The sequence below is a fragment of the Anomaloglossus baeobatrachus genome, chromosome 2 (assembly GCF_048569485.1).
Source record: "Anomaloglossus baeobatrachus isolate aAnoBae1 chromosome 2, aAnoBae1.hap1, whole genome shotgun sequence".
In the NCBI taxonomy this organism is placed as follows: domain Eukaryota; kingdom Metazoa; phylum Chordata; class Amphibia; order Anura; family Aromobatidae; genus Anomaloglossus; species Anomaloglossus baeobatrachus.
In genome coordinates this window covers 40,220,925-40,234,646 of record NC_134354.1, presented here as the reverse complement: position 1 = coordinate 40,234,646, position 13,722 = coordinate 40,220,925, and the positions used below count along the sequence as shown (strand labels likewise).

Genomic DNA, 13,722 nt, shown 5'->3' with positions numbered 1-13,722 from the left:
TCTGGCAAAAACTCTTTTATGACTTTGAGTCCAGTGTGTACAGATTTTGCCATTACTGAGCTAGGAGATGACAGTTGGTGCTCACATAGTTCTATGGAGAGAGGGAGAAGCTGGAGGCAGACACAGATATTCTACTGCAAGTTCACCTGTAGGGACAGATGATGTCACTGGTCTCTCGGTGATGTCACTTAACCTTTAGCATTGGTCCCTTTGTGATGTCATGTGACCTATAGAATGTGATCCCTTTGTGATGTCATAGAACAGTCATCAGAATGTCGCTGCAGCCGGAATATCGTCCATTTGTTTTCATCACTTAGTGTGTGAAGGCGATTTTTACTTGCGCTTAGCAAATTTTGGTGTTATATAAATTATAAGACCGAATAATAGAAGGCCTGTTAGAAGAGCAGTTCCAGGAGCCATCCGGGAGCGCTCTAGAGGTGGACAGGACCTTCCTCAGCCCAGAATTTAATCTATGGAGCTGAATATGGAGAGTTTGAGGAAGAGAAAGAGAGAGAGAGGAGATGAGGTGCCAAAAAAAAAAAAAATAGAAACATCGGAGAGTGAAAAAGATGGCACCAACCAAAGCCTTATCAAGGCTCCAAAGAGACCTGGAAGCCCGATACAGCAGAGTATCAAGAGCAAGAGGAAAAGGGGAGAAGTGATGGGGGACAAAGCTGATGATGGATCCAGCGTCTCCCCCAAAGCTGAACCTGAGCTGAATATGGAGAATTTTAGGAAGAGAAAGAGAGAGAGAATAGATGAGGTGCCAAAAAAAAGGAGAATAGTAACATCAGAGGATGAAAAAGATGGCACCAACCAAAGCCTTATCAAGGCTTCAAAGAGACCTGGAAGCCCGATACAGCAGAGTATCGAGAGCAAGAGGAAAAGGGGAGAAGCAATGGGGGACAAAGCTGATGATGGATCCAGCGGGTCCCCCAAAGCTGACACTGAGCAGCTGTCAGGTGAGTGCAGATCTAAGACCCTGAGAGGCAAAAGCCCCCCAATGTAGTAATTGATGGGATTGTGAACCTTTAGAATTCCCCACCTATTATGATTGTTGTGCCTTTTCTCTTTGATACCTTCTAATATTGTTCTACCCCATGTTGTAATTGCTATAGGAGGCCACATTAGCATTATATAGGAATAATACATCTTATTTCTCCTCTCTCCATCAGGGACAACTCCAGCTGAATCTCCCATCATTGTGACTGGACTGGAGAGCTTCACCTTCCATAAAATCCTTGGAGAGGGCGGATTTGGTAAAGTAAGTATTAGGAATTGTGGTGATGTGTTCCTCATGTGTGTGATGTGGAGCAGTAATATGACTCTAGGAACATCACTGCTTCACATCTTCTCGTCACGTCTCATGGCAGGACGGGCCTTTCCTCCAGTTCTAATGCTTTGTATCCTCCAGGTCATGTTGGCCACACATAAGGCCTCCCAACAACAAGTGGCAGTGAAGATGGTGAAGAAGAGGCGCCTACTTAACAACTCAAGAGACGAGATCCTGATAGAACGACAGGTCCTGGAGATGACTAGGAAGAGTCCATTCTTTACTCGGGCTTTTTCCACCTTCCAGTCCCAGGTAATCCCTCCACAATTACTCCTATAGTTACCCCTCTATAGCTACCCCTATATATATTACTTGTAAGGCCACATCTGGAATATGGGATTCACTTTTGGACTCTATATTTTAAAAAGGATGTTCAGAAGTTAGAGTCTGTTCAAAGGCAGCAACTAGATTATTCCAAGGAATGGACGACTCCCATATGATGAGAGGTGGAAAAGTGGGATTTGTTTAACTTAGAAAAAAGACGTCTCAGAGGAGATTTCATTTATGTGTATAAATTCAAAGTACTGTAACATGACTTATTCCTTGCAAAGACAATACTAAAGACCAGGGGGCAATCACTGCAAGTGAAAGGAAGGTAATTCTGGCAGCTTAATAAGAAAGGGTTCTTTACAGTTAGAGCAGTCAGTCAGACTGTGGAATGCCCTACCACAAGAGGTAGCAAAGGCTGACACTATCACAACTTTTAAAAATAGGCTAGATTATTTCTTGTTTCAGTGCACACAGCATTGTTGGTAACAAATGATTTAGTAACAAAATGTATAATTGGTGGAGGAAGGTTGAACTAGGTGAACCTAGGTCTTTTTTCAACCTATGTAAGGCCTAAAACACACTTCTGCATAAAAACGTACGTGTCTCCCGTTCCGTTTTTCGGGTCCGTGTTCCGTTTTTTAGGGGCGTTTCTCCGGTACGTATGACATCCGTGTGATGGCGTATGCTGTCCGTGTGTGCGTGTGGAATGACCGTGTATGGAATGTCCGTGTGGAATGTCCGTGTGTGTGATGCACAATGTGGTTTATACATGTCGGCTGACAGCAGACAGAGTTGCGCGATGAGAATGAACTCGGGTGAACTTCACCCGACTTCATTGTCATGCCGCGGCTCTGTCTGTGTGCCGCGTACTGATTAGCGGTCACCCGTGAAGGATTCACCGGTGACCGCTAATCCCCTGAGTGACTGAAGTGAGCAGCCTTCTCTCATACTTACCGTTCCCCGATCACCGGTGCGGAGCTGCACAGCTGTTATATAAACTCCGGCGGATTTTACTATTTTGAAAAAGCCGGTTGCTCATTAATCAATCTCGTATTCCCTGCTTTCCCCGCCCACAGGCGCCTGTGATTGGTTGCAGTCAGACACGCCCCCCACACTGAGTGACAGCTGTCTCACTGCACCCAATCACAGCAGCCGGTGGGTGTGTCTATACTGTGCAGTAAAATAAATAAATAATTAAAAAAAACGGCGTGCGGTCCCCTCCAATTTTAATACCAGCCAGATAAAGCCATACGGCTGAAGGCTGGTATTCTCAGGATGGGGAGCCCCACGTTATGGGGAGCCCCCCAGCCTAACAATATCAGTCAGCAGCCGCCCAGAATTGCCGCATACATTATATGCGACAGTTCTGGGACTGTACCCGGCTCTTCCCGATTTGCCCTGGTGCGTTGGCAATCGGGGTAATAAGAAGTTAATGGCAGCCCATAGCTGCCACTAAATGCTAGATTAATCATGGCAGGCGTCTCCCCGAGATACCTTCCATGAGTAATCTGTAAGTTACAGTAAATAAACACACACAGTGAAAAAATCCTTTATTTGCAATAAAAAACACTAACTAATACCCTCGTTCACCACTTTATTAAGCCCGAAAAACCCCTCCATGTCTGTCGTAATCCACGGAGGTCCAGCGTCGCTTCCAGCTCTGCTACATGAAGGTGACAGTAGCTGCAGCAGACACTGCCGCTCCTGCCAGCTCCACGCAGCAACTGAAAAGAGCCGCGCGATCAGCTGTGCTGTCACTCAGGTTACCCGCGTCCACCGCTGAATCCTCCAACTATGACAGCAAGTCGCCCGAGTGACAGCGATGTAGTCACAGGTGAGTTGCGGTCACAGTTGGAGGATCCAGCGGTGGCCGCGAGTTACCTCAGTGACAGCTGAGCTGATCGCGCGGCTCTCTTCAGTAGCTTCGTGGAGCTGACAGGAGCGGCGGTATCTGCTGCAGCTCCTGTCACCTTCATGTAGCAGAGCTGGATGTGACACTGGACTTCCGTGGATTACGCCGGACATGGAGGGGTTTTCGGGCTTTATAAAGTGGTGAAAGAGGGTATTAGTTAGTGTTTTTTATTGCAAATAAAGGATTTTTCACTGTGTGTGTTTATTTACTGTAACTTACAGATTACTCATGGAAGGTATCTCGGGGAGACGCCTAACATGATTAATCTAGGATTTAGTGGCAGCTATGGGCTGCCATTAACTCCTTATTACCCCGATTGCCAACGCACCAGGGCAAATTGGGAAGAGCCGGGTACAGTCCCAGAACTGTCGCATATAATGTATGCTGCAATTCTGGGTGGCTGGTGACTGATATTGTTAGGCTGGGGGGCTCCCCATAACGTGGGGCTCCCCATCCTGAGAATACCAGCCTTCAGCCGTATGGCTTTATCTGGCTGGTATTAAAATTGGAGGGGACCGCACGCCGGGTTTTTTAATTATTTATTTATTTATTTCACTGCACAGTATAGCCACGCCCACCGGCTGCTGTGATTGGGTGCAGTGAGACAGCTGTCACTCAGCGTGGGGGACGTGTCTGACTGTAACCAATCACAGGTGCCTGTGGGCGGGGAAAGCAGGGAATACGAGATTGATTAATGAGCGGCCGGCTTTTTCAAAGTAATTGTTGCCGCGTATTCGCTGCACAGCTGTTCCTCGCCGCGCTGGTTATTGGGGAGCAGTAAGTATGAGCCGGGGGAAGAAACAGACCGAGCGCCAATGTAAGTATGACTACGAACATCATGAAAAAAGGTAAGTATACTGAATTTAAAAAAAAAAAAAAAAAAGACATCGTTCGTTTAAAAACGCACACGGATGAAACGTGCTGAACACGGACATACTCTATGTGCGGTCCACGTGTCTGCCATCACCCATAGAATAACATGGGTCTCCGGTACGTGCAAAAACGTACCAAACACGTACCGGAAACACGGATGTGTGTTGCGGGTCTAACTATGTACGAGGCTCACAATGTAACTGCTCTGAGTCTTCTATATATCCTATGAATGCCTGTCCATATGGCCATCTGTGTGCAATGTTCTTCTAGGTGACTACCATAGCATTACATGTATTATAACATTACCACCAGGGCCCCATATCTAGACTATACCAGTAACACCTATTATCTCCCCTGCTTTATCACAGGACTACTTATTCTACGTCATGGAATATCTCAGCAGAGGAGACCTTCTAGACATCATGTCAAACAATGCCCCATTTCCGATTGCAATCACCAGGTAAGACAGAACATGGATATATTAGATGCAGATGATGGTTGTCAGGCTCATCTGGCTTTATGTCATTATTCCTCTCTTAGTTTAGTTGATGAAATGTTGGATGTTGATCATTTTCTGTTGTTTTATTGGTCATTAGATTTCTTGCTGCTGAGCTGATCTGTGGGCTGCAGTTTCTCCACTCCAGAGGCATCATACACAGGTAGGTGCAGCACGTCTTCTCTGTAGACCTGGTATATATACACTTATACCCTCATCCTAATGCCCCCTGTAGACACTTGATATCTCAGGCCCTAATACGTTATCAGACTTTTACACTCCATTAGGCCTCTTTCACACGTACGTGCCTCGGGTACGTGTTTGGCAGTTTTCTCACGTACCGGAGACACGTACACAAGTACACCAATGTTACCCTTTGGTAACAGGCACATTAACGTAAATCCACACGGAACGTGTGTCCGTGTGGATTGTACGTTTGTGCGTGTGCAAAAACGGCCGACATGTCCACGTTTCCTCCAACATCACGGGTGTCACACGTCCCACATGGATGTAGTTTGGATGCGGTTCCACGTGGCACGCGCCGGAGAAACACACGTGTCATTGTAAAAATAAAAAAAAACCCCACAAACTCACCTCCACCAGCCCTGCTGTCTCTGCCGCGGCTGTCACCTGCATCCGACCCCCAGTGATTTTGAACAACGCATCTTCTTCACTGGGGGCAGGAAGCAGCGTCAGCAGGGCGTGGCCTGTGCCGGACACTGTCATTCAGCACCACAGGCAGCTCCGGAAGAATCAGGTAAGGCGGCACTTTCTGTTCTCCGTGTGTTATTACGTATAACACAAGGAGAACACGCATGTGCCACAAACACGGAACATGGAGAGCAACCACCCTTTTAATACGTACGTGTGAAAGAGGCCTAAAGCGGGCTTTACACACTGCGATATCGGTCCCGATATCGCTAGTGTGGGTACCCGCCCCCATCTGTTGTGCGACACGGGCAAATCGCTGCCCGTGTCGCACAACATCGCCCAGACCCGTCACACACACTTACCTGCCCGGCAACGTCGCTGTGACCGGCGAACCGCCTCCTTTCTAAGGGGGCAGTCCGTGCGGCGTCAGAGCGACGTCACTGAGCGGCCGCCCAATAGAAGCGGAGGGGCGGAGATGAGCGGGACATAACATCCCGCCCACCTCCTTCCTTCCGCATTGTGGCCGGGAGGCAGGTAAGGAGAGCTTCCTCGTTCCTGCGGTGTCACACGGAGCGATGTGTGCTGCCGCAGGAACAAGGAACAAACTCGTTACTGCTGCAGTAACGATTTTTGAGAATGGACCCCCATGTCACCGATGAGCGATTTTGCACGTTTTTGCAACGATGCAAAATCGCTCATCGGTGTCACACGCAACGGCATCGCTAATGCGGCCGGATGTGCTTCACCAATTCCGTAACCCCAACGAGTTCGCATTAGCGATGTCGCAGCGTTTAAAGCCCCCTTTAGAGAGACAAAAGAAAAAACAGCATGGAGGATCCACACCAGGATGGCAGCAGCTCAGAAATACATGATAGAAAGGAGAAACAAGAGCAAATTGCTGAATGAATAATCAGTATTTATTTAAGACAAAATCATTAAAGTGCACAGTGCAATACATAATGACACATAGTTTTAAACATATCAAAAGAGGATGGGGGACATGATATATGCAAATCAAATGCCGAGTACGGACGAAGGATAAATGCTCTCACAATAGAGGCTCACATATAACCTGACACATAAGGTGAAAGGAATACAGATCCCTAAACAGTTTATGTATGTCTGTTAACAGGGGTAAACCCTGTGGGAAAGTGAACCATACACCAGGTTTTAAACAAAAATCCATAAGCAGTTAATATGTGCCTGTTAACAGGGGTAAACCCTGTGGAGAGGTAAACCATGCACCAGGTATTAATCAAAGAATCCCTAGACAGTTTATGTATACCTGTTAACAGGGGTAACCCTAGGGGGAAGTAAAAGTGCACCAGGTAAGAATCAGGAGATCCCTAAGCAATTTATATGTGCCTGTTACCAGGGGTAAACCCTGTGGGAAGTTGAACTATACCAGGTTAGAATCAGGAAATATCTCAGCAGTTTATATGTATCTGTTAACAGGGGTAAACCCTGTGGGAGAGTAAAACTACACCAGATAATAAATTGGAAGGTCCCTAGGCAGTTTATGTATGCCTGTTAACAGGGGTAAACCCTGTAGGAAAATTAACTAAGGTATAAGGTATTTGCACCTGGAGTTAGGGGAGGTGTCTGGTAGGAGCGTGGCAAAAGTGCCCGTTACAAGAGGCATTTAACTGGGTCCAGTGGCAGGAGGCCCGACGCATGTTTCGCGGCACTCTAGCGAATCACTGGCCACTTCATCATGGGGGAACGTAGAGGGTGGTAGACACTTGATATCTCAGGCCCTACTACGTTATCAGCCAGGCTAATATAATAATTACATTATGGCATTTTTTTTAAACTCTTTCCAGAGACATAAAACCAGAGAACATTTTACTGGACAGCACCGGTCACTTGAAGATCGCTGATTTCGGTCTGGCCGTGATGAACATCTTTGGCGATACAAAGACTTCAGGTTGGGCCGGGACTCAAGAATACATGGCTCCTGAGGTGAGAAATCGTCTACATGTCCCTGAGTGATCACTGTGTACAAGGCTGGACATCTCCATGTCTTCTGCTGGCTGAGCAATGTTCTTATTGTTTTTTTCATGTCTTCACAGATTCTCCAAGAGAAGCCCTACAACACGGCAGTGGACTGGTTCTCTGCTGGCGTGATGATATACGAGATGGCTACTGGCCAACATCCATTCTATCGAGGTAAAAGTGATGAGACCACCATTAAAGCAATAATTAATGATGATCCTGTCTTCAAAAGGAAAATGGACCCCCAACTCAAAGCCATCATTAAGGGGGTGAGTATAAAGACACATCTCAGTAATACAGCGAATATATGTAATGAAATACACAATGGAGAACGACTGGAGACTGAATAATCATCTTCATTTTATGTTCCCAGCTCTTGGATAAGGACCCAGAAAGTCGGCAGAAATTTGTGGAGAACATCAGAGATCATCCATTCTTTATGGAGATCAATTGGACAGATGTAGAGGAAGCCACAGCGTGTCCTCCATTCCAGCTACCCCCTGTAAGTATATGACCCAGAGAAGATGGTGGCAGTAGTACATTTCTGTTGTTTCTTCTTTATGAACGCTCTCACTCTTGTATCTTCTTTCGGCAGCCACCAGTGATGACATCTGATAAAATGAAAGACGTCCTGTCCTTCACTGAAACCAACAATACACCAATAGACGAAACAGGTCAAAACCTGTTCTGTGGATTCACATTTGCCAATGAAGGATGGAAGGTCATAGAATCCATACCAAAACCTATAATATCTAATCAAAGGCCTGTAAAACCCCATCGCAGGTGAGTCAGTGTAAATGGGACGGGGATAGGGGGACTTTTTGAGGCACATCTCTCATATTATGAATCTGTCAGCAGAGTGTAGTGTGGAAACCTCTTACTGACTGCCACTTACATGTTATCGCTTTAGGACAGTCCCAATTCATATGTCTTATTCCGATATAAGGATTCTTTCTAACCTATTATCTCTCCCGGCAGGACATTTGGCAGAATTGTGAAGGACGCCTTCCACAGGATCTGGAGGAGGATAAAACCCTGGAAGTGAACAGCTTTGAGAACCGCTGTTCACCGGCTCCTATTCCACCAGCACTAGGAGTGTCCTGAGGGCCGTGACCTGCAGTGTAGCCAAATCCACTCCTACGCCCTGCCATAATCAGGGCTAGGGGTTATTGCTGCGTCTGCAGTGTCTGAATACAAGGAGAAGCTGGAGACCATGAAAATCCTACCAGGAGTCACTAATATGACCGCGGACCAGCACTACTAGACAACAGTTTGCCTTGTGCCCCCAGGGAAGGGCACTTATCCTTACTTAGACCATGGAGCTGTAGACCATGACAATCCTACCAGGAGTCAATAATATGACCGTGGACCAGCACTACTAGACAACATGTTGCCTCGTGCCCCCAGGGAAGGGCACTTATCCTTAGGCCATGGTTCCCTAGAGGTTTCCCCCAAAGGGGGTTTTTCCTCTCCTGAGTGCCAATGGATAAACATAACAAGAAAATGGCAACTTGTAGTCCTTTTCCCTCGGTGGAGCTCACACGACTAGTGGCAGAGAAGAACCTAAAAGGACATTTACCAGCAATAAACAAAACCATTCACTATCATGTGCTAGTAGTAATAGCAGATTTATTTATATCTTCATGGATAAGTTATTTTACATCCCACCCCTTAAGAGCAAAGGGTGCATATAATGTGGTAATAATGCGTATCCACTTTTCATTGGTACCATTTTGGATTTACATCAAACTCTCTGGTCAATTTTTAAATCTGTATCTGGAGGGGTGAAGGAAGGAAGACATTTTTTCTGGTGTTTTTGGGGGGGGGGGGGGTTCACTTGCGCAGGAGAAATAATATATACATGTTATAGTTTCAAATGGTTACAGCTACAGAAATCCAAATTATTATAGATAAAGGTGTAAACTGCAGGTACACGTCACGGCTGAGCTCCTGGTGACTATCGGTCACTGCTTCACTCTTCCTGGCAGCAGTTTAGAAAAATGTCTCCTATTATTGTGTTTATTCATAAAAGTTCAACCAGGGTGTAACACCTCAGTATAAACCCACCTTCACTTCCCAGATTTCCATACGAAACACCCGTCCATTCCTAAGGTGACACTTCTGTGGCGCCCTGGACAAACCAGGGGCCACAGATAACAACACCTACACACCCCACACTCCCGGTCAGGCACACCGAAGTCAGACACAAAACCCTTGTTGCCTTCCTCCAGGGGTTCATTTCCACACCAGGGGGGCGGGCCAGGCGGTTGGCCCCACCCACCGAGGAGTTCACAGTCCTGGAGGCGGGAAAAGCAGGCAGATGAGTTGAGGAGTGGAGAGAGATCAGTTTGGGAAGTGAAAGTGAGAGGAGTAAAGTGGCAGTTAAGCAGCCTGAAGTTGGTCCGGGTGTGTGGCCCGGACGGATCAGCAAGGTTGGCAGACGGTGGTGACCGTCTGCAGGAGTGGCCTATCGGAGTTTACCGTAAGGACCGTGGACGGGCGGTGGCCTGGCGGTACCGGCCCGGTACGCAAAGAGAAGCCAGCACCATCCGGCAGGGGTTTACGGACCCCGGCAAGGCTAGGAGTCGCCGTGAATTTGCCAAATCCGTTAGCGAAGGGAACCTCCTGGGTTTCCCAGCAGCCAAATCCCGTCAGAAGGCAACAGTCCAACCGAGAGAGGGAAACACAGTCACCGCCAAGGCTAAAGTTCCCAGGGCTAGAGCCTGCGGGCAAAAGGGGCTCCTTCAGCACCCATCCAAGCTGGGGAGCAGGTTACCGGTGGGAACCCATTGGAACCGTACACGTTACACAGGTGCAGGGAAAGGCAGTCACCATCAACCTGCCGGGAAGAGAAACACCGCAGCTGTCTGTGGAACCATCCAGCCGTGTGTTTTACCGAGAATTGTGTCCTCATCATTGGCTGAGTGAGTACCACAGTGCCGTGCGGCACAGCGCTGCCCCCGCGACCCTGCACCTCGCCAGGCCCCGTAACCCGCCTGCCATCCATCCCTACCCCATCATCGGGCCCAGGACAACCAACCCCCTACCCACGGAGGGGAGAACTAACATCCAGGCTGCTCCCTGTCATCGCTCCCGGGATCCCCGTCCAGAGCAGCGGTGGTGTCACCAATCTCACCACAACCGTGGGTGGCGTCACGGACAATAACCAAATCCCCACAATCCAATCCCCACCCTTTTCACTCACGGGCGAGGAGCGCCGCTCGAGTCCCCGGGATCCGGCCCACCGCTCGAGCCACCACCGAGCAGCAGCAGCCGCAGCGGCCGGACCCGAGCAGTGGGAGAGCGCAGCGTCCCCTCCTCCGCCCGCGACAATGGCACACCTCATCCTGCAAAATCAAGCCCTACAGCTATGTCACAAAAAACAGATATGATCCTTAGAAAGAGGAGGGGGAGTTGGGAAACAAAAGCGCAAAAACAAAAAAATCCTCCAGTAATGGCCCCAAAATAATGACTTATAATAGACCTTACACCGCATCCTGCAGGTCACAGAGGCCGCCGCAGTGCCCACCACCCCCATGAATGGCAAAGCTCACACATGTCCCCCTACCCTTGCTCCCCTGCTGTACTGCCATTGTGAGAAATGATGTGGGCACGTCCATTCTCCACACAGAACTGGGTCCCATCTATAAAGCCAGCAGATACATATAACACATGGACCAGCATGAAGCACACCGTGCAGCCGTGGACCCCCGATCCCGTCACTGGTGATTTCTCCACTGTCATTGATGAGGACAGTGATGAGAACAGTTTCACAATCTTCCCTAAAGGTAAAATATCACAATATGTAACAACCACTGCAGGCAATTAAAACTCAATATTAAGACCACTAAGTCCCTTGACACTGAAATCCCCCAATGGTCTATATTTTGTGATACATCGATGATGTCCCAACACTTAACTGGTGTCATATACCCTTATAAACCATCTCTGGTCAATGTGAGACCACCTACTATTGGAATATATAGCTCTCGAGAGCCCCTATATGTACTTGTGTTGTCCATGACATCACTATTATACTCACACACAATAATTACTGCTCTCATGTGACTCTACGATGACCGATTCCCTTCTGATCATGAAATCATTCCTTCCTTAGTTCTATAATGAAGCCCCATGGTGGTTGCAGTGTTCTGCCTTCATTATTAATACTGTTCTGTAGCTCAGTGATTTTTCCAGGAACAGCGCCACTCTTGTTCCATTGGCAGTAAGTGATATTGCAGCATTTACTTGAATCAAGGTGAGCATCAATTCCAGACACAAGTGGCGCTGTTTTTGGAAACATTTGCAGAATTTTATTTATTCTTGACCCCTTAATGCATTTGTCTTCTTTACCTCTCCATTCAATCAGAAACTGATCTGGTAATGTCCGTTCAAACCCAGCGAGGCAGATTAGATCTATGGAGAATTCCTCCAACACTCTGCAGACCGTTCTCTCAAATTCTGACCGACATCCAAACATTGTGTGATGGAGAACCTGGTGTAAGAGGAAACAAGATTGAAGGTCGGAAAGATGGAAATGGGAGGTTTGAATAAAGTGAATGAATAAACATGGCGCATGCTGCCTCCGACGCATCACTTTGTTGCCCCGTCTGTGTAATAATCTTTGCCTTTATACCATATCAGGACTGTAAGACGTCCATTAACCTACAAATGGAATGCAATACAAGAGGAACAGCAGAATACAGTGTGCAGCACATGCACATTTGCAATAATTGTCTGCTGCAATTTAGATAGAAGACATACCTCATGCAGACTACAACTCAAAATATCTCCCGGATCCGTGCTTTCCTTAACCAAGAATCAGCAAAAACATTAGTGTACGCCCTCATCATCTCCCGCCTCGACTACTGCAACCTCCTGCTCTCTGGCCTCCCTTCCAACACCCTTGCACCCCTCCAATCTATCCTAAACTCTGCGGCCCGCTTAATCCACCGCTCCCCTCGCTATTCTCTAGCCTCGCCACTCTGTCAATCTCTTCACTGGCTTCCCATCGCCCAATGACTCCAGTTCAAAACATTAACCATGACATACAAAGCCATCCACAACCTGTCTCCTCCATACATCTGTGACCTAGTCTCCCGATACCTACCCGCACGCAACCTCAGATCCTCACAAGATCTCCTTCTCTGCTCCTCTCTTATCTCCTCTTCCCACAATCGCGTACAAGATTTCTCGTGCCTCCCCCATACTCTGGAATGATCTACCTCAGCACATCAGACTGTCCACTACCGTGTAAAGCTTCAAGAGGAACCTCAAGACCCATCTCTTCCAACAAGCCTACAACCTACAATAGCCCTCAGTCCAGTACAACACTGTGCAACCAGCTCTGTCCTTACCTATTGTACTCTCACCCATTCCCTATAGACTGTGAGCCCTCGCGGGCAGGGTCCTCTCTCCTCCTATACCAGTCTGTTCTGTACTGTTAATGATTGTTGTGTGTATACCCTCTTTCACTGTAAAGCGTCATGGAATAAATGGCGCTATAATAATAAATAATAATATCTTACATTCTAGGGAGCAGTGTCATAATTTGGCTTGCAAAGTCTCCTTAAGGAGAATAGTGTTCCCCTGTGGTCCCCACATAGCTGTCTCATGAGCCAGATCAGACACCCCCATACTTTGCACTGACGAGGGGCAAGCACCCCGAAACACTGTGTCTGCAAATTGGGATTCTGATCTGGCATATATATCCTAAGTCATATTGCAAAGGATTGTTAAAAATCTACTTGTGACTTTTAGGATCGCTACTTCCAATAGGTGGCGCTGCGCTAGAGTTTGTCTCCTTTACCGGAGAGACAATTTGAATAATAAATAAACAGCTGACTTAGCGTTGATTTTCTTCTACAAAGTTTAGCATTCTTTTAAAATCTTCCATGAGATCAGTGAAATGTTCGAGGAATCCTATTAGTAAAGTGTTCAGTTTCCTGCAGCGCCATCTCAGGAGGAATTGAGTATTACACTATTCCATTCATATTAGTGGAGCGTAATGCAGGACCTACCCGTGTGGGGATCCCGGCTCCAGGAGCCCTCTTGAGTTCCACCGCAGCGCTATTATTGGAGATGATGAGGGACAATAATAAAAACCAGAAACAGCAAGTCCATACACCCAAAATTTTGATAGATATATATACTGATTGAGATATATACATATATATATCTATATATATCTAT

General features: G+C 47.2%; 1 protein-coding gene across 1 annotated transcript; it reads left to right on the top strand.

Moving 5' to 3' along the window:
* Nucleotides 1–367: 367 nt before the first annotated feature.
* Nucleotides 368–9,098, top strand: LOC142282255 (protein kinase C delta type-like). Its single transcript, XM_075332953.1, has 10 exons — nt 368–962; nt 1,176–1,264; nt 1,415–1,585; nt 4,757–4,848; nt 4,985–5,047; nt 7,359–7,497; nt 7,608–7,799; nt 7,904–8,032; nt 8,126–8,313; nt 8,509–9,098. Exons 1-10 carry the CDS (start codon nt 473–475, stop codon nt 8,573–8,575), a joined length of 1,620 nt encoding a protein of 539 aa, XP_075189068.1. The 5' UTR covers nt 368–472; the 3' UTR covers nt 8,576–9,098.
* Nucleotides 9,099–13,722: the final 4,624 nt, after the last annotated feature.

What these genes read in the sequence shown, in the direction of transcription:
- LOC142282255 (XM_075332953.1), top strand. Translation starts at nt 473, where the DNA reads ATGGAGCTGAATATGGAGAGTTTGAGGAAGAGAAAGAGAGAGAGAGGA. An exon ending in TCCAGAGGCATCATACACAG is followed by an intron (nt 5,048 to 7,358) that starts GTAGGTGCAGCA and finishes AACTCTTTCCAG; the next exon opens with AGACATAAAACCAGAGAACA. An exon ending in CCTGTAAAACCCCATCGCAG is followed by an intron (nt 8,314 to 8,508) that starts GTGAGTCAGTGT and finishes CTCTCCCGGCAG; the next exon opens with GACATTTGGCAGAATTGTGA.